Source organism: Manacus candei, unplaced genomic scaffold (genome assembly GCF_025592945.1).
Source record: "Manacus candei isolate 608988 ecotype Guabito, Panama unplaced genomic scaffold, ASM2559294v1 h1tg000023l, whole genome shotgun sequence".
Lineage (NCBI taxonomy): Eukaryota > Metazoa > Chordata > Aves > Passeriformes > Pipridae > Manacus > Manacus candei.
In genome coordinates, this window is record NW_026138071.1 from 26,805,628 (window position 1) to 26,825,705 (window position 20,078).

At 40.3% G+C, this 20,078-nt stretch overlaps 1 protein-coding gene across 5 annotated transcripts in view; it reads left to right on the forward strand.

Moving 5' to 3' along the window:
* Window positions 1-20,078, forward strand: part of PCNT (pericentrin) — a 78,628-nt gene that overhangs the window by 15,231 nt on the left and 43,319 nt on the right. For 3 of the 5 annotated variants that reach the window (XM_051787151.1, XM_051787152.1, XM_051787147.1), the window contains 16 exons: window positions 139-394; window positions 2,484-2,542; window positions 2,714-2,888; window positions 3,488-3,624; window positions 4,137-4,248; window positions 7,264-7,528; window positions 7,797-7,872; window positions 8,415-8,631; window positions 9,444-9,682; window positions 10,677-11,152; window positions 12,383-12,959; window positions 13,606-13,839; window positions 15,324-15,488; window positions 18,115-18,261; window positions 18,846-18,997; window positions 19,803-20,014. In XM_051787151.1, coding sequence (XP_051643111.1) covers window positions 139-394; window positions 2,484-2,542; window positions 2,714-2,888; window positions 3,488-3,624; window positions 4,137-4,248; window positions 7,264-7,528; window positions 7,797-7,872; window positions 8,415-8,631; window positions 9,444-9,682; window positions 10,677-11,152; window positions 12,383-12,959; window positions 13,606-13,839; window positions 15,324-15,488; window positions 18,115-18,261; window positions 18,846-18,997; window positions 19,803-20,014 — 3,499 coding nt within the window. Of the gene's footprint in view, window positions 1-138; window positions 395-2,483; window positions 2,543-2,713; window positions 2,889-3,487; window positions 3,625-4,136; window positions 4,249-5,218; window positions 5,252-7,263; window positions 7,529-7,796; window positions 7,873-8,414; window positions 8,632-9,443; window positions 9,683-10,676; window positions 11,153-12,382; window positions 12,960-13,605; window positions 13,840-15,323; window positions 15,489-18,114; window positions 18,262-18,845; window positions 18,998-19,802; window positions 20,015-20,078 lie in introns of all 5 variants that reach the window. The other 2 variants (XM_051787148.1, XM_051787150.1) reach the window with 1 other exon arrangement.

The following is a 20,078-nucleotide window of genomic DNA, read 5'->3' on the forward strand; positions in this document are numbered from 1 at the left end:
TGCCACAAAGAAAACACTCTCCAAGTACAAAGGCAAAACTTAGCTGTGTTTAACAGCTGAAACTGAAACTGGTCATGAAAAAAAGCGAGCACATTTCCTTAGAGGGGAGGGAGAAACCCTTCTTTTCCTCCATCACAGACACTGCACAACCTTGAACTGGAAGCTTTACGCCTGACCTTAAACAATATGCACACTTCCCAGCTGGAGCTTACGCAGGCAAACCTGAGGAAAGAGAAAGAGACTGCCCTCGTGGAGCTGCGGGAGATGCTCAACGACAAGCGTGCGCAGGAGGTGGCGATCCTGCAAAGCCGCCATCAGCTGGAGTGGGAGAAGATCAGAGAGCAATGTCTGAAGGAAAAAGAAGACCTGAAGTCAAAGCATCAGCAAGAGCTAGGTATTAAAATTGGGGAATAACGGCCCAGTATTTTCTCCCTGCACAGTTTCCTGACTTGGTGCAGAGCTGCCCTTTGAGTGACAGCTGGTGTTGCCTTGAATAGAGACAGGGGTTGGACTGCCACGTGCAAGGGTGCATGTTTTACATGTGAAAATAAAGTTGTGCAGACACAAGTTTAGCTTTTTTTCATCTGTATGAGTGTTTTGCTGTGTTCTAAACTGAACTAGTTGCTTTCAGGAGGCATTAGACCAAGCTCTCATAAAGAACTAAATCAGTGCAAAGAGTAGAGCTCTTACCCCTTTTGTTTCTTCTGGAGTTTTCTTTCCCTGGGTCAGTACTACCAGTGTCTTTCCGAGAAAGCTTCCTGGCTTTCCCTCTCAGTGGTTTCAAAAGGAGGATAAAGGAGTCAGAAAGGAAGCTCAGTGACAGCCTGTAGTTGTGTGTCCTTTGGGATCTCTTTCATATAAGATTGTATTCTGGCATCAGCATGAGGAAAGCTGCACTTTGCTGATGGTGCTCTTGGCATTGTTTGGGAAATCCGCCTCTTCCCAGGTCAGGAGACCATTTCTGACCTGTATGGCAGAGCTTGAGGAATTTCTGGAGAAAGATTAGTCTTGCAGCAATTCATTAGAGAACTTTACAGAATCACAGGCTGGTTGGGGTTGGAAGGGCCCTCTGGAGATCATCAAGTCCAAACCCCTGCTAGAGCAGGTTCACCCACAGCAGGTTGCACGGGATCATGTCCAGCTGTGTTTTGAGTGTCTCCAGAAAGGAAGACTCCACAACCTCTCTGGGCAGCCTGTTCCAGGGCTCTGTCACCCTCACAGTAAAGAAGTTTTTCATTGTATCCAGATGGATCCCTGGAGATCACCGCTACCTGCAGGCCTCCAGCTAGACTCTGTGCTGCTGATCACACCCCACTGAGCTCTGAAATAAGGTTTAGGACCCATTCCTTTAGTTGTCCTTCCCGAAGAGGAAGAGAACATTCATTTAGGGCTGTTTCTTTTTGACCTAAGAGTAGGAAACCTTTTGTTACCACCATGCAGTGAACTGATGGCACAATGGGGCTTGGGAGCAGGAGGAGGTCTAGATACAGTTCTTAGTATCAGTGCTGTTGATGTGCCTTTTGGCAATGTAACTTAATATGAATGTAACCATTTGGATGTAGAGACTGAGAAGAATCTGGCATCAGGTGATGCAGGAGGCTTGGTGGGAAGTTGTGGATACTGTTACCTGGGCGGCTAGAGGACAGAGGTTTCTCTTCAGAGAGGCAAAGATTAGACATGACCCAACTTGTTTGAGTGCTGGGACAGCGTCTTGTAGCTTAGATGATACTTCTGCCTCTCCTGGACCATTAGCTGGGTAGCTGGCACCAGCTTAGTCTCCCAAGTTCTCGTTTCCCACAGAAGGACTTGAAACATAGTTGCATGTTATAAATTATTGAATGTTATAAATAAGCCAAGGCAACAGTGCTTTGATGCTGTGGGAAGGTGGCTGATAGGCCTTTACAGGGTACCTGCAGACCAAAAAAGGGGCTGAACAAGAAGATGGAATGAATCTGGGGAAGAGCTGGGGAGGAAGAAACCATTGGTGTCAGAGATAACTGAGCAGATAATGGTATCTGTCTTGCAATTTGTTTCCTAGGCATTCATAGAAGAAATTTGATGTTTCCTACCTGCTACTGCTGCCTGCTACTCGTGCTGTGTCCCTGGAGACGATTCTGTGGTCATAGTGACGTGCAGGGAAACGCTAAAATGGCATCACTGAATTCCTATCTTTAGGATTTTATTTTCTTTTAGTAACAATTTCTCTGTAGAGCTAAGCAGGCTTTGCTAAATAAACTGAACTTTACCTTCTGAATTGCCTTTGCAGCTGTAACTGCTAGATGCTTGTTTTCTAAAGTGAAAGTGAATTACTGGGATATAACAGAACAGCAGGTTTGGATAGAACCCAGCACCTTACCCTGCTGTGTGCCTGCCTATTTAAGTCCTTGAATTTGATGTTGAAAATTGTAATCTCATCATATTTCTACTTATCATTTAATCATAACATTTTATGTAAATTTATTAATAAGTATTTTATTTCACAGTTGACCAGAGAAAGAAAATAGAATTGGAAATGGAAGAGGCACATCTCCAGGCATTAGAGGTACAAATTCTGTTCTTCCTACAAGAAACAGTAAAGCTCCTTTCAGAAAACAAGAGCTGGTACAAGTCCCATATCTGCTACACATTTATTGTAAAGGGCAAATAAATGGAGAAAAAAAAGTAATAATTTACGAAACATGTTTGCTTTAATAATGTTGTCTTACTCTCTTAGATCCTCAAAAGAGCCTGGGAATTAGAGTCTGACACACGTTTAAAAAACGTGTGTGAAGAGCTATGTGAAAAACATCAGACCGAGATGATGGAACTGCAGAAATCCCTGGAAATGGATTTAGAAAAAGTCAGAGCAGAGCTGGGGCTTCTTTCTGTTGAGAATGAGCAGTCCAAAAGTAAGTACTGTGGTCTGGAAAGCAGTTGTTTTACTGAGCAGTGGCACAGTCGAGTGTTTTGCAACATGTATAAAAGCAAATGCAAGATATATGCGTGTACTGTTACTCAAAAGCTGGGACGGTGGCATGACTGTCTAGAAAACAGGTTGTAAATGAAAAAATTTTTAAAACCGAGGTAGCACTGTTGCATTTTGACTTCCACAGAATATGAGGTAGAAACACATTAAAGGGAGGTGCTGTTTTGCTTCCAGTCGAAAACCAGTTTTGACAGTTTCTGGATTAATCAATATTCTGATTAATATTAATAGAAGCTTCTTCTAACAAAAAATCATGTTTGGATTGTGAATAGTTAAAGCTCAATGGAACAAAAGTTTCAAAAGCTGGCTGTCTCTTGGCCAGCAGTGTGGGATGCAGAGACCTAGAAAGCACTGCGTGGAAATGTTTGACCTTCAAATACTTTGCTATTGAAATATTTCCATGATTCCCTGTAGGCTAACATGCAGGCTAGAGACATACATGTGTATTTTTGTTGCACAAAAGCTGGACAGGTTATTCATTAACCAGGATGATGGAGTAACAGAACTCATTTTTAATTTTAGTAAAATGTATAGAACTGGAGAGGCAACACCAATTAGCCATTACAAAATTACAAGAACAGCTGCAGGCTGAGCATAACCATGTCCTAGAAGAGATGAAGATGAAAAGCCAAGAAAAAGAACAGAATCTTCAGAAGGAGGTAAATTACATTTCTTTAGTTGTTTAGAGTGGTTGAGTACTCTCTGCATAACAAAAGCTAGACCATATACGTATCATTTGGGTGACCTGCTTGTATTTAGGGATGTTACTGAAAAACCAAAATGCATCTCATGACGCAGGTAGATCCTCTGAGTTTCCATAGGAGTTCAAAACCTTTGGAATGCAATTGCCTTTGGGCCATTAGGTGCTGTCTCTTCCTCTGTATTTATATGCTTTATTTTCTCGTTCTTGTGTTGTGTTTTTATCTAGCTAACGCTTTATTTTTTGCCAGTGAAGATAAATATGGCATCAGGAACAAATTCCTCCCTCTCAGAGGAGTGGGTATAATAGTTAAGTACTACTGAGTATGTGATACTGTCAGGAGCTGAGTCTGCTTGTCACTAAGTGTTTCCACCTATTTCTGACACAAGTGTCTGTTGCATATAAATAAGCAATTAGAATTGTTTAAAAAGTTGTGATTTGTTGTTTTTTTTTTTAACATGTTTTCGGTAGCTGGACCAACTTCAGGTCAAGCATGAACAACTCCAGGCTCAGTCACAAGAAGAAATCCAGCAGCTTTGGTCTCAGCTCGACAGTACCCGAGCGAACCGACAGGAGCTAAGTGGTATGTTCAAAACTGACACATTTGATCTTTTGCCTCTTCTTCACACAGAATTACACGTTATTGCCACAAAATTCTTCTAAGTGTGTATCAGAAACACACAGATAGGCCACAGTGTCAGTGGGTTGTACCCCGGTGGTCTGTTTCTGGAGTGAGAGGTGAGTCAGTGCCAGATGACAGGTTCTGCAGTGTCAAAAAGCATGGTGTGACTGTGGGGAAAAGCTTGCTCCTGTGGTTTTCCTTTCCCTTCCCACTCCCTTCCTGCAGACTATAAAAATCTTTAGTGAAAACCAAACATCTTTCACTGGAATGTCAAATTAGGTATAATGTAGTTAAAAACTGGAGAAGATCTGGTCAGTGCAATAACATGCTCCTATTTGTATTTCTGTTTCAAGATCCAGGTGTATTAAATAAAACAACTGGTTTTGCAGTCTAGTGATTGGAGGTGACAGGTTTTTGCTTGAAATGAAGATGGACATGTCTCAGATGTGTGTGCACAAGGAGATGTGTAATACATAAAAGAAGAACTTTTAGAAAAGTAAAAAACCTAGAGACCATGAGTTAACCTTGACTCTGCCTTTGTTCACCTTGTGTTGAGACTGTGACATGAGGTTCTTGACTTCTGCTGGGGTAGTTAAAACAGAAGGCACATGTAATGTGCTTCAAATACAATTTCAGATTTTCTGAATAATATAACTGTAAATCGCTTTTGAAGTATATTAGGGTTTTGTGAGGTTATTGTTTGTTTGTTTGTTTGGGTCATACATTGAAAAAATTTCTATCTAGCCAGACTTGACTATTTCATAACTTTATTTTGATATTACAGAATTATAGCACATAGCACTTTATAGTACTTACTGGAATATTTCTTCTCTGTAGCTCTAATCTTTAACCTTTCAAATGTCTTTCCATGTTTCTAATCCCTCACATTCCCATTCTTTGGACGCTTTCTGTTTCTTCATCTTACTTGAAGATGGTGAGACCAGAATGCAGGCCTGTGGTCCAGGTGAGGATCTTTCTTTTGGTGTGTGAGATCTTAGTGTTTGTTTTGTTCTGCTGTTCTTCACTTGAGTGATCATTTGACAATGCGTTTGGATTGATGGGGGACTCCTGGTGGTGGATTCAAATCATAGCAGCTGGATCATGGATTACTGCTCTGATGTAGGAATGACATGTCAGTTCAAAGCTGTTAAACACTTTTTTGAGGGGGTTAATTTTGTGCCAGTAGCCTTTGCTGGTTAGGCAAAACCTACCCATGGCGGATTGAACTTCCTTTACCTATCTTATTGATGATGTTACCAGTCCCTTCTTGTCACTTGATTTCCGCTTCCACCGGTCCCCGTGCCTGGCAACTGCTCCCTTTGGAAGCAGACCTGAACCATGGACTTGCTTCACGGAATTGTGGAATCATGGAGAGGTTTGTGTTGGAAGGGACCTTAAAGATCTTCTCGTTCCAACCCCCTGCCATGGGTAGAGACACCTTCCACTAGACCAGGTTGCTCAGGTCCAACATGGCCTTGAACACTTATTTCTTCTCTTACTCTTTCTATTTGAATGTTCATTGTGAGAATTTTTTCCTTCCAAGTGTGCATTTTCTGGCTTGCTACAAAAAAACCACAGTGTGACAGTCAATTGTGTTGCTCCTGGATGGCATCCTCTGTTTCTGTTTTTAAAGTTTCTCTTTTTGTGTAATATAAGCAGCTGCTTTTCTCCAAGCAAGTCCTTTCTTTTCAAAGAATTTCACCAAGTTCTTTCTGCCTGAAATGCAGTTCCCTCTTCAGTTGATTCTTTGGGGATTCAGCTAACTGTAGTTATTTGGAAAGTTGAGCTATCTGGAAAACTCTTCCTCATGGTTTTTGTCCTTTTTTTTCCCCCACCTTTTAACTTTCTGGTACGTTACTGCTGCTTTAATACAGAAGGTGGGGAAGAAAGCTCTCAGAGGGCTGTTGAATAGGCTGCAGTGCTGGCCATTGTCCTCACTCCCTGGAAGGAGGGCAGCTTGCTGAACCAGCCTTTGATAGCTGCTTTCTGCTGCATTCCTGTTTTGTTGGGTGGTTCTTCTTAATTCAGTGAGTTCAGCTTCTGTTTGTGCACACGATGAGCAGCCAAACCATCAATGAAGTAATCCAGAATTGATTTTATTATTTTTATTTCTCGTGATTTTTGTTTTTCTGCTTAGTTTGTGCTAAAGTTTGTTCTGTTTGGGTAGTTTTGTCTGGAGCAAATTAAATGACTTTGACTAATTTACTGCTTCTGGTTGCTACAACAAGCAGGTGTGAAGTTTAAGCAATAGTGCAGGGCTCTGCATGTTACTAGACTAGAGCTGCAGGAAACGAGGAGGACTAGCAGTCTGCTGATAATTTTGATTCTCAGCGTGAGGATGGTGTCTCTGAATGCAGTGTAAATGAGAATGTGACTTCAGAGGAAGAAATGTTTTGTCTTTCAGAAGTTCATTTTCTTACGTAGCTTGTGGGATAACTTTTTGCTGCTGTCTAAGTGTCCCGGTTCCAGCCAGGACAGAGTTATTTTTTTCAGTAGCTGTGAGGGGGCAGAGCCTGGAGGTTATTCTGGAGGCTGTGAGGTTATTCTGTACTACATCAGGTCATTGCTGTGGGCAGGGGGAAGGGACTCTCTGGCTTCTGAGAAGAAGGATGTGGTGGAAGGGGGAAGCTGCCCACCATTTGTTAATTGTCACCCGAGGTCCACCATGAACATGTTTTCCATGCGAATCATCCTCTCCGTTTGTTATTAATGTTGTTGCTGTTACTGTTAGTTTTCTTACCTCATTGCTGTTTCCAGCAAATTGTTCTGATCTCAACCCATGATCTTACCCCTTTTGTGCCTTCCACTGGAGAGGGAGGAGAGGGGAGCAGCTCATGGTCTTTTTAGTGGGAGTACTAAATTGGGGGATACCATTCCTAAACCGCAACACTCAGCAACTAAATCTGACCTTTACAGAATTACTTAGCCTAAAGATATGTATTCTTAGTGCTTGTGTTGGTTTTGCCTCCATTCCAGAGCTAAAAGAGCAGCTCCTGGCTCGTGCATCACAGGTAAAGGAAATAGAGCGTTTAAAACAAGAGTTTGAACAGCAGCGTCAGCAAAGAAACAATGAGCATGAAGCTCAACTGGAACAACTGAGGCTTTATTTTGAGGAGAAGTTAAGAGTTGCTGAAGAAAACTACAGAGAAGAATTGACTTTGTTGCATCAGAGACTACAAGAACTGAAGGACTATTCACTATCGGAGTTGGAAATGAGTCAAGATCAAGCAGGGGACATCAGGTGATCTATTTATTCTTTTTCCTTTCGTCCCATGCAATGACAGCATGCTTCCATTTTATTTTTTTTAATACAAAAGAGGATGTTAGCCTCTAAACATTCTGAGATTGAGCATTAGGTAGTTAGAAACATAGTGATGGATGTGATGAGGGCCCAGCCCTGAGCAGTTGTAGTTGCTTTTTGCCTACTTTCAGTAGTACACTGCAAGTCATCAGGTTAACTCAATTCATGACATGTTACAATCTTAAAAACTTTAAAACCCTTTTCTCAGTTCTTCTGTCACAGTTTTTGAAGATACTGCTGACAAAGAGAGAAGAGTTGCACTGGATCAGCTAAATCAACATCAGGTAGGATTTTGATATACTGAAAGTTCTGTTGTTCATTATATGACCTGTGTGAACATAGATGTCTAATTCCTTGCTCTTACAAAGAGTTAATTAAGTTCAGATGTTTAGTAAGGCTTAATTATTTTTGACAAGTATATTTTATTGACTTAAAATAGTTCTCAGCCCAGCAGGATAGATCAAACAGTGTTCTGTAATTTTATGTGTTTTATGTGCTTTTTGGCTTATCCTGTAACGAGTAAGGAACTCCTCTACAAAGCTCTTCTACACAAGTGCAGAATTGTTGTTTCTCTTCTCTATAGTCCTGGTAGTAACTGTGCCTTTCTTTGCTGTCTGTTCTCTTCAGACCAAGATGCTAGCTCGGTCCCTCTTTCATTTATGCACCTATTTTCGTGCACCTTGTTGTAATTTAAGATCTCGACATCTTTGCTCAACTTGTTTCAAGTTGACTAAGTTTCAAAAAGGAATTTTCCTTCCTCTCATTGACAGATTTCTTTCATGGTTTCTTGAAAGCTAAAGATCTCTTCCTAACCCTTTACTTGTAGGAAGAACTTACCTGTCTGCAGCAACAACTTAAAGAACAACACAGACATGAATTAGATTCCTTAAGATCCTCCCTTACACTTCAGTATAAAGAGGACCTGATGAAAATGAAGATGGATCTGTCAGACAAATGCATGACAGAAATTGAGGCAATGAAGAGAAAGCACTGTTTAGAACTTGAGCAGCTCCGTGCCCAGCTTTCAGAAGAACATTTTAAAGGTAGGATGGTCTGATAGAGTGGGAAGGAAAATGGTAAGCTGCTTGTGTGGCGTATATTTTTCTTTAAACAGATTTATCTGTTTAAATTTGTTATTATCGAGCACTTATGGGCATGTTGAGTTGTACTTCCAAAGATGTGGTGATCTGAAGTTGTTTATTCTGTGGTAAAAACTACTAAAACTGTAAAAGGATCAGCTTTCCATTTTTGATGCCTAGAAGGGCACTGTCACACAAACACTTGGATTTAAAATCCGTAACTTACAGTTAGCTAATTAACACATATTGTTATAACTATAATTCAACTGTATGTTGGTTGAAAGGATCAGTACAGTTTTTTAATTCGCAGTTATCTTTATTTATTTTTAATAGTAGACAGTATGTCAAAACTGCTTAAATTAGAACGTTTAGAGATTGTCCCATCTGATTTTTGGGGAAATGCTTTATGTAAATAGTATGTACAAAAGAGGAGATGAAACTTCCATAAATCTGCTGTTACACTGCCCAAAAAGAAAGTCAACTCCTGTGGCTGTTGCAGATAAGGAGGGAGGACTGGCCACAGGATTTGTGATTGTTCTGTGCGTGTTGATGCTGATAAATTCCATAGGTGGTGATAAAATAGAACAGAGTATAAAATCATCCTGATATGGGATTCTTGTTGTCCTGTAGTTAGCCTGGGTAAAACTGACAATATTCAACTTTATTTCTGTGCATTAGCAGGATTCTATGATCTGTTAAAATAAAATAAATTCCAGAATGTCATTTCATTGTCTGGTTTGGGTTTTTATTTTACTTTTTTTTTTTTTTCTTTCCAGAGATCACCAAACTGCGTCTCCAGAGTGCTCATGATGCAGCATGTCAGGTTGAAATGGAGGTGGCTGAGCGAGTGTCTGTGCTGGAGGAGGAGCACAGAGCCAAGCTCTCTCTCCTCAGCTCTGAGAAACAGCGCATTGCAGAGCTTTCAGAGGAAATAAAGCGCTTAAAGGAAGAGATTGTAAAGCAGAAAGATTTTTCTGAGCAGAATGAGAAGCATCTGAAAGAAGAAATGGAAAAGGTTAATTTGTGTTACAGAGCTGTTGGGTGTAGATTTGGGCAAGCTCGGATCTGTTGGGAGGGCCAAGGGAGGCAGAGGCAGCACTTCCCTTTAAATGTCCCTGGGTTAGGGATAGTGGCTTCAGCTTTAAATGGACTTGCCTGGATACACACAAACGTTGGAATACAAGTCTGTTTTGGTGTAGCTCTTGTACCTTCCTGTTCAAAGTCTCAGAGTTGAGAGAATCCTACGTAGTACCGTCCCTCTTACTGGTTAAATCAGCTGTCCCATCTGAGGATAACCTTAAACTGGATGTTAATTAGTTGTTTAATTTGTTGCAGTATTTGAATGCTAATGAGAATTAGATAGATTAAGCTCTTATTTCTCAAGTCTTCCTCTCCTCCCTTTTTAAAAAGATGGATAAGTGTATCCTTTTCCAGACTTAAAAAACGATGAAGAAAACCAGAGAAAGTCTTTTTTTTTTTTTTTGCCTTCTTTCATTGAACAATCATTTGCTCAGAAGCTTTGGCTTCTGTTTTTATGCTACATGCTTTTTATGTGGCTTTTGTGTTATGTCCAAGAACTGCCCTTGTCATGAACTTAGACACTACATGGAAAATACCACTGGAATGTAGAAGGAGAAGTTTAAAAGAGAATTTTATTCATACCCAATATAAATACCTAAGATGCCCATAGCTGTATAAGTTGAACTCCTGAAAAGAAGTGACCTCAAGAGAAAACAATGTAAAGTACCATATTAATGCTAGAATTTTGCCTTAGTTTTTTCTTTTCTTCCTTACCCCAATTATTTCTCAAAAATGCATTCAATTTAATGCATGTCAATTCATAAATTGCCATTTCAGCCTTACTTTTATTAGGAGGGGTTACTTCACTACAAGAATTGAATCTCTCCAGGACCTTAAATGCCTGAGAATGTTCACTTCATGCACTATGCACTTCAGTTTGGTTTTGGTGTTTTATTCTTTTTTTTTTTTTTTAATAACTGCGTTCACAGGTAAAATATGAAATTGGTGAGGATCACAAGAATAAGTTAAGAGAAGCCAGAGAAGAAGTCCAGAAAATAGAGACTATGTACAAAGAAAAAGAGAAGAAGTGGCAATGTGAAAGTGAGGCCCAGAGAATCCAAGCAGAAGAGAAGTTATCACTGCTGCGTGTCGAGCTGCAAAACAGAGCAGAGTCTGAGAAGCAGAGTTTGCAAAAAGAGTTTGAACTTCGTGAAGCTGAAATGAATCAACTTCGAGATCACCAAGCTGCCAGAATTCTGGAACTGGAGAAGCTGGTGAAGGAGCAGCAAAACAACTTGCAGCAGCTGGAGGACAGCCTTGTGAGCGCGCAGGCTGCGCAGAGAGCCCAGCAGCAGCACGAGGCTGACCTGCAGGCAGCCAAAGCCCTCATGGCAAAGGAAATGGAAAAGGCCACACTGTGTCTGCAGGAAGAATGTGCACTGAAACTTATGGAAGCACAAAACAAGTAAGTCCAGAGTGTGTGAGCAGTTTCCCTTACCGGTTCACTCGTTGTTACGGTTACTTTTTCTTATTTTAAACTTAATGAGTGGTAGTGGTGTAGATTTGTCACTTGATGGCACTAACTAACTTACATATGTAAGGCTTGCTGTCCCAAGGAACAGGAATGCTGTCTATTATGGCTTGCTCTATAATTTTGCTCTGTGTAAATGCATTTCATCTAGTCTAGCAGAGAAAACATAGTCAAGTTCTGCCTGTTAAGAGTACAACACACAGCTGAAAATCATATGCCAGGCTTTGAAGACAGGAAGTGTGACAGGACATATAAGTAGAAGAGTTCTCTAAATATTTTCAAACAATTCAAATGAATTTGAGCAAGCTTTTCGTGGTGAATGAAGCTTGTGCTAACTACTGAATGCTGAGGTTGATATGGCCCCCTCTGGTATTCTTTAGTTCTGGTTAGATGTGAAGGCTGGAACTACTGGTTTTCTTCCCTTTCCTGCACCTGTTTTGTAAAGTGTATTACACAAAATATTCAAGCAACCACATGTTTGTATCTGCATGCATTACTTCAAATATATCACTTCTTTCCTCCCCAAACACATGCTCACAGAACAAGACTGGAGAAATAATGACAGTAAGAAAACACTGAAAGCAGAAACTTAACTTTTAGATAATTGATTGCTCTTTAGTTATTGGTGTCTGCATCCAGAAATACCATAGTTACTGATTACAGCAAGTGGCAGCACTTTAGACAGTTAATTTTCTGCATCAAGCTTTGAGCAGACCACAGAGAGATGAGTTTGGAGGAGCCCCCACGTATCCCAGATAATGCTTCCATGGTGGTTTTATGTCTGTCTTTAGCAGAAGTTTTTAGAGGTGTTTGTTATGACAGTGCCTTGAGGGCAACATATTTGAGAGGTAGCAATGTATATACCATGTCCTAGATGCTCTCATGTGGCAGTGTTTTAGTTTTAGTAAGTTAATAGGGGTCTCTGCAGTAATAACCAGATACTACCAAGTGACATTGCAGAAACCCTTAATTATGTGGCTATGAAATCGTTGTTGTGGCTTGCTTTGAATTTAGTTCTGTATTTGAGCATAAAGGAAAACTTGTGGAGGCAAAGTAGGATCTATTTATTTTCCTTTGATTTTTATTTATTAGTTCAATTATTAAAAAAAACCCAAGCAGTGCCTTTTTGACAATAGTTTCTTAACTTTCTTGGAAATAATACAGGTTTATGGAGGAACACAAAGCTATGACTCAGAAATTCACAACTGAGCAAGAGATTCTTCTCCAAGAGCTGAAAAAGAAACATGTGGATGAGCTGGAACTCCAAAGTCAGCACCTACAGGAGAAGCATAAGCAGCAAATTTTGTCTCTGACAGCTGATTTTCAAACAAAACACCAAGCTGAAATTGAGACTCTTAAATCTACACTGGAAAGTAAACAGCAGATTCAGCTTGAAGGTTGTGTTGCTGAACTACAGACAAAGCATCAGGCCCAAATTGATGAGTTGGAGGCTAAGCACTTATCAAATCTGGATTCCTTGGAGTCGTCCTACCTGTCTGAAATTCAGAATATAAGAGATGAACATAGTCAGACTTTGGAGAAGCTACAGCTGCAGCACATGGAACAGCTCCAAGAACAGGATAAACTGCATCAAGCACACCTGGTCCAGGAGATTGAGATGCTGAAATTAAAGCATGCTGAAGAACTTCAGCTTTCCCAGAATAATTTGAAAATTGAACTAGCTACTGTTCATATGGAAAAGCTTAAAGCCATGGCTGTTGAAGCAGAAGAAGCTCGTAAGGTGAGTCAGAAAGAAAACCTGGCATTGAAAATGAAATTTTGTGGTAAATTGTGTGGGATCACCTTTTCCCTTGTTCTCAGGGTACGTTTCTACGCCCTCTTTGTGCCAGCACTGACACTTGTGTGTGGCTGTATTGAGAGCTGAAATAGGAAACTCCAGCTGAAAATTAAGCCCATCTGTTGCCTCCTGCCCCAAATGCTCACTCTAATGAGTTTTGTATCTCAGTGTGTGGAAAAGGTACAAATGAGGTAAATCTTTCAGCAGAATTCAGACCCGAAAGTCTCCATTTTGTGGTTCAGAGCTTCTCTCCCTGACAGAGTTACTGTGTAATTCTTCAGAAGGTGACTAGAAAAAAGTAAATGTAATCCTGGAGGTTAAGCCACATCTCTAGGAATCTTAAGATCCTCCCTAATAAGTAAGGGATTTACAAAACTTTTACTAGACAAGAAAAATAAACCCATTTAAATGCTGTAGAGGGTATGTATATGTATGTGTGCTCATCATTCACGAGGCAATATTGTTCCTGTTTACTTAGAAAAGCTTTGATACAGGAGGAGAAGCTGGACATGTGTTGTACAAAGAGGTTGCAAAGATATTTGTAATGATTTCTTCCCCCCCTCCCCTTTTTTAATTAATGCTTACACAGGATCATTTGAACATAGCTCTTCAAAATCAAAGGCAGTTGCTGGAAGAAGAAAAACGTCTGGCTCTGGATCTGTTGCGTGAGGAAGTATTGCATATGGAGGAAAAGCACAGAAAGGCACTCCAAGAGCTTCAGGATCTTCATGAGGCAGAAATTAGGAAACATAAGGAGGAGTACTCCAGGGAGCTGGAAGAAGAATTGGGGAAACTAAAAGCACAGCATGAACATGAGCAAGAGGTCAGAATGTCACTAATACCTAAAACCAAAATAATCCATGCTTTATCTTAAAGTAAATTCAGGTTTTATTAACCTTAGAAATAAGATGCTTCTGGGGTTTTTTTTAATAGTGCAGGTAGATATGAAGAGACAAATTTAACATTTTTAGGCCTTGCTTTATCTGAAAGGACTTAAGGGAATTTTGTGTATGTGTATTAGACTTATTTTTTTAAAAAAAATTTAAACCTGTGTTTGCAGTACTCTCTTTATGGGGCTGGGCTGGGCTTGCTTTCTTTTGAGATCCTGTCATATTTAATTCAAAATTTTAAAGCTGCCATTTTGATTTAAAACTAGTAGGGAATAATTTAGGTCATTAACCATTTGTGGAAAGCAACTGCTTTTTAAGTAAAAATTCGTTGCTAACATTTATTTCTTCTAACACTGATTTCTTCTTTTCTTAGAGAAATTATAGTAGGTACTACTTTTCCAAATGTGATTTCTCAGTGAGGTTGAGAAATATTCCTATTTGCTCTTAAAGCTTTGCCATTTCTTCTTGTTGGGAATGTTTATGTGTAAGCTTGATGTTTACTTTGATACTGAATGCTAAAAAGATTGATTATTACACTAAGTTCTCTTTAAGCATCAAAATGGAATTAAGATCTTCTGTTCATTCAGTTTTTTATGCAGTCTGACTTCTGTGCATGCAAGCAACCATGAGTGATGAAGACTTTTCACTTTCCTGTGTTATATGTTACATTCATGTAGTAGGCAAAGTCACAAAGAAAATGAGCTTTATCCAGCTATAACCACAAAAAATATGTTAAAATACAATTAACTTTGGCTTTTTCACTTACTAATTTGAAAGTTGGATAGTGTTCCAAATAACTCTCAAATCACTTTTGGAAGAATAGATTGCTTAGGAAGGTAGTCTTGTTAGTTTTCTGGGAGGTTCTAATGGTTACTCAGTCTTTAAGCTCTTCATTCTAGACAGAGGATTTATGACCATTCTGATGACTACTTCTTAGAATAATAAGCAAAAAACCCCAAATGAACAAAAAAATCCTCAAACCTTTCTCTGTTGTATCTCATAGGATAATTGCATTAAATATAGCTGTGTACTGTTTGTTCCCATTTGAACAAGAGAAATCACTTCTTAACAAAATATGCTCTCCCCGTGTTTCTCTCCTCCTCTTTCCTCCTTATTTCTTTGAATTTCTCTTGGGGAAGTATCTGTTGGAAAGAATAAGGAATACTTTATTAGTCTGATCTGATATTCTCGTGAATATAGGGTTGATATCTAATGCCTAGTTGCTTCTTATCTATTTTTATCAGCTTTCTTTCTTCTGTACTCAGCATGATGATAGAAAGAAGCCCTGTATGACCTTGAGGATTGTGAACACGCTTTTAAGAATTTGGTTGAGCTTGATGGGTTTAGTTTGGTTTTATTTTTTCCCGAATTCTAATACTATGGTCTAAAATACTTTATATTCCTTACTTGTCTACAGCTGTATGCTTCTGCATCGGCCTCTGAAGTAGAATCTGTGAGGAAAGCTCTTCTGGCTCAGTTTGAAGAGGTAAAATTGAAGCAGCAGCTTCAGTTCCAGGAGGAGATTGAGCTGTTGAAGTGTCAGTCGGAAGTGCTGCTGGAACAGCAGATTGCACAGCTGAAGGTAGGCTCTGGTGAAAATGCACTTCTGAGTATGCACTGGGAGAATGTTCTGCTGAAAAAGACCAACTGGTGTAAATTTCTGTTCTTCAGTGTCTAAAATGATGCTGAGTTAAATCTTTTCCTTGCTTCACCATGTTAGAACTAGAAAGGTAGCATTGGAAATAAAGCAGTGTGATGCGAGCAGTTGTATTTACTACAGGGTTGTTTTCAGGTTCTGAATTGGATATGAAATGGTGCCCTTCAAACAAAACCAAAAAATCAGTGGAAAATATTTGCCTAAGCAACATTCCTTGTGTACATGTTCAGTTTGTCATTTGAGACATTTTCTTCTTGGTGTCTGCCCTTGGCCTGTCATCCTGTGTCTATTGCATTCTTGTGTGTTTGGCAAAAATATATTCAGTGTTATCTGAGCTTTTACTAAGTCTGTGATGACAGTGAGCTCTTTGTGTATGAGATATTTGTTGTTGTTAATCTCTGCCTTCACGGATTCATCATTTGAGTTCTAAACTTCCATCATGATAAGCATCTTCAAGATGTTTCCTGCCTCTGACTTCTGTGTAGTCCTGACCATTCTTTGACTTCACTCTGTCTGGTGCAGCTCTCTTTTGAAACAGAGGACACAAGCGTGTCCTGAAAAGCTGCTGCAGGTGTATTTGACATTGCTGTCCTCAGCTGAACCCCAACCTTCAGCTCACAGAAGCTGGGACCAGACTGAGTGTTATGCAGATACTCCAGAAGTGATCCCTGCTTTTCTCTCTCTCGTGCTGCCCTAATTAGCATTTGGGACACCAGAAACCTCACTTTTTGTTGAAATTTTGCCAGGGCTAATTCTCCTGCAGGTTCAGCTGTCTATGGATTCCCCCCACATGAGCTTAATGATCAGTGTTTTGTCTCAGAAGAGACTGGCTGGATCTATTTGGAATGTCAGGCTGAGCTGCATTGTGTGCTGATACATATTTTTACAAGTCCTCCCCTGCCCACTACCCTGTGCTCATTTATGCAGTTGTCTTCATGCCAACCAGTTTCCTTCTTTCCTTCCCTCTGCCTTGCCTAGCAGATTTCTAGTATTCAGAATTCCTCTCTATGGTCTGATATACTTTAGATGGATCTGAGAATAACAGGCAGGCTGTTCCAGAGACTGTCTGCAAATTCAGCATTTTAGGTCGAGGAAAGTCCTCCTACTCCTTTGTGTCTGTTCACTTTTTACCTTCTTAACTGCTAAGTACAGTGCAAGGACTGGCTCAGTCTTCTGCAGAGGATCAGGTGACTACATGTACTCTGCTCTGAAGTCTTATTTCTTACTCTGTTTTCTTGACTTGCCAGTGTAAGAAATAGTTGGCTATCACCTTGGAGTGCATTGGTGTTCGTAGACAAAATTGCCAGAGTTTTTTTTTATACTGTGATCATTTCCCAGTTCTGGTGTTGCAGAAACAATCACTAATCCGGGTTCCTTTTAGCCTCTTAGCTCAGCCTCTTCAGCATGTTCAGAGAAGGGCAATGGAGGTGGGGAAGGGTCTGGAGCACAAGTCCTCTGAGGATTGGCTGGAGGTGTTCAGCCTGGAGAAAAGGAGGGTTGGAGGGACCTTCTCACTCCCTACAACTCCCTGAGAGGAGGGTGTAGACAGGAGGTGGAGATCAGCCTCTTCTCCCACGTAACAAGTGACAGGACCAGGGGAAATGGCCTCAAGTTGCACCAGGGGAGAATTAGATTGGGTATGAGGGAAAATTTTGTCACTGAAAGAGTGGTCAGGCATTGGAACAGGCTGCCCAGGGCAGTGTGGAATCATCATTCCTGGAAATGTTCAAAAAAAACATGGATGTGGTGCTTAGAGACTTGGTTTAGTAGTGGGCTTGGCAGTGCTGGGTTAACGGTTGCATTTTGTGATCTTGGAGTGCTTTTCCAACCGAAAGGATTCTATGATTCTGTTTGGAAAGGGATAGCAGGACCTTGTTTCACCTCCCTTATTTGCTGATGCAGGAGTGGGCAATGTCTAATAATCCCTTCCTTCAGAGTGCTTTCACAGAATCATGTAGGTTGGAAAAGACCTCCAAGATAATTGAGTCTACTCTGTGCCTGATCCCCACCTTGTCAACTCAAGAGGACTGAGTGCCATATCCAGTTCTTCTTGAATGCCTCCAGGAATGGGGACTCCATCACCAACCTGGGCAGTCCCTTCTGTGAAAGCCTGAAAACCCTTTCTGTGAAGAAATTCCTCCTGATGTCCAACCTGAACCTGATGTCCAGACCCTTCCCCAGCTCCGTTGTTCTTCTCTGGACTTGCACTTCAATGTCTTTTTTGAAGTGAGGGACCCAGAACTGGACAGAGGACTCAAGGCACAGCCTCAGCAATGCAGAGTACAGAGGGATAATCACTGCCCTGGTTCTTCTGGCCACACTGTTCCTGATTTTGATCATAGTTTGAGCATGATTTTGTTGACTGGGGGTGTTGACTGTGTAAGTCACTGCTGGTTAATCCAGGAGGTAAAGTGTGTACTTCTGAAGAGTACAAAAAAAGTAGGGGGGGGATGTTTGATTGGGGTTTTTCTGGGAGGATGGTGGTGGTGTTTGTGGTTTTGGGGGTTTTCTTTCCTCTCTCTGTAAATCCAAGTGTATGTGATTTCTGCAGGATGAATTTGAAGCTGAAAAAAAGGCATCACTACATGACAAAGAGCAGATGTTGATTCAGGAGAGGGAGAAGGCACAGGCTGCTCACCAAAAGGAGCAAGAGATGTTATCGGTCCAGCTGCAGGAAAAGACAGCAGTAATTATCCAGGTGTGTGGAAAATATCTTAAACCTAGATTTTAAATGTGCTTTTGGGGTTGGTTTTTTTAGCACAGTGATCTCTTCTGTCTCAAGGTGTATATTGAGGGACTGCACGTATAATTCTTGTGGTATATTAAACTGTTCTGTTGGACCTTCCTGTTTAGGGGAAAAAACAGGAGTAACACTTGAGAATTTCCCTACTGGCAATGCATTATTGATTCCAGCTCTTCTTGCAGGATTTGGTGAGGTGTCAGAAGGTTGGCACTGGAGCAGAATGCTTTTCTTTCCTTGCAGTTTCCTCCCCAATAGATATTTTGACTTATTTGTTTTTGTTTACTTATGAGACAGAGTTTCTAACAAAATGCCAGTAATTTGTTTGGCAGCAAAATCTGGAGGTAGGGGGTGGGTATATACATACATACATGTGTTTTTATTTTTATATACATACATTTTAATTGGATAAAGGTGCCATCTGAGCATACTAGTATGAGGAGATAAGTAATTTTTCCAGAAACTTGTTTTCAGGTAGGGTTTATAAAACAAAGTTTAGGCAAAGTGATTGACTTTGTTGCATTGTCACTGCATTTCCACAGCTGGAGAAGAAAGTGGAGTCTTTAAAGCATGAAATGGAGGAGACCAACTCTGAACTGGAGACACTCCTTCAGCAGCAGGACAGGGAAAACCAAGAAGGAGGGAATTTGGTAGCCTTGTTGAGATCTGATATTGAGCAATCCAAGGAGGAAAGGTTTGTTCAGCTTTGGTTACATAATATTTACTGCTTGGAGTTTTTTTGTTTGCTTGTTTTCTCACTTCTCATAAAGAAATCAATAATCAGGCAAAATTAAGCCAGCTCAAATTAATAGTTTAGGATGATATGCTAGTTTTATTTGCAATTTTTTTCAAGTTTTTTTAAAATTACCAACCTATCTGGACATGGAGGGCAAGGGGTTCTTATCTTGCTCTTTTTTGTGCAGTCTGGTGAAGATTTTGGCATTTTGGGGTTTCCACTGTCTCTCATCTTGGAAAAATCTAAGAAATAGAGAAAACCTCTTGTTCACAAAACCTCTCAGTGCAATGTGGATTGTTTTGATGTGTCATGGGAATATGTGGGTTGGAGAAGCTGTCATGCTGAATAAGCTTTAAGAAGAATTCCCTCTCATCTTTAGGAAACTGGCTTACTGTTTTGCTTAAAACTAAAATGTTTTCATAAATACAGTTTTTGTTGTCAGCTCTGCCAGAGCACCCCTAGTTATTTTGATGTCACTGATACTATAGTAGTAGATGTATACTGGTGCTTCCATGGATATGGAAGACTCAGATGCTTGGGATTGCAGTATGATCTACCTGTGGAGAAAACAAAAGTGTTTTGCTAAGCCAGCTCTTCGACAATTACCTGGGTTTTTTTGTGAGTCACCTGAATCATCTTTGCTGATAACTGTCAAACTATGGCAAAATACCCATTTTAGACTGTCAGCTTTTCAGTAGGTTCGGAGTGTCTTTCAAATCAAGTGCATGCAATTTTTGAAGTGTTGGATGTGCTTTTGTTCTAGGGAAAAACTGCGCGAATCTTATCAGCAGGTTTTGAAGTTGCTTATGGAACTGGTGAAGGCCGCATTAGCTATTGAGGACCTTATCTGTAGCAAGATTGGTCTTTGTCTTGATGACAGCCTGGCTTCTGGAGATTCTAGAGAAGCTCACACTATTGTGGAAGAAATGGGATTTATGCAATATTTCAAAGCCAGAGAAAACCATCTAGAGAAAGGTGAGTCCAAATCGGCGAACCTGGATACATCATCAGCTCACGTTCTTGAAAACTGCCTTTTCCT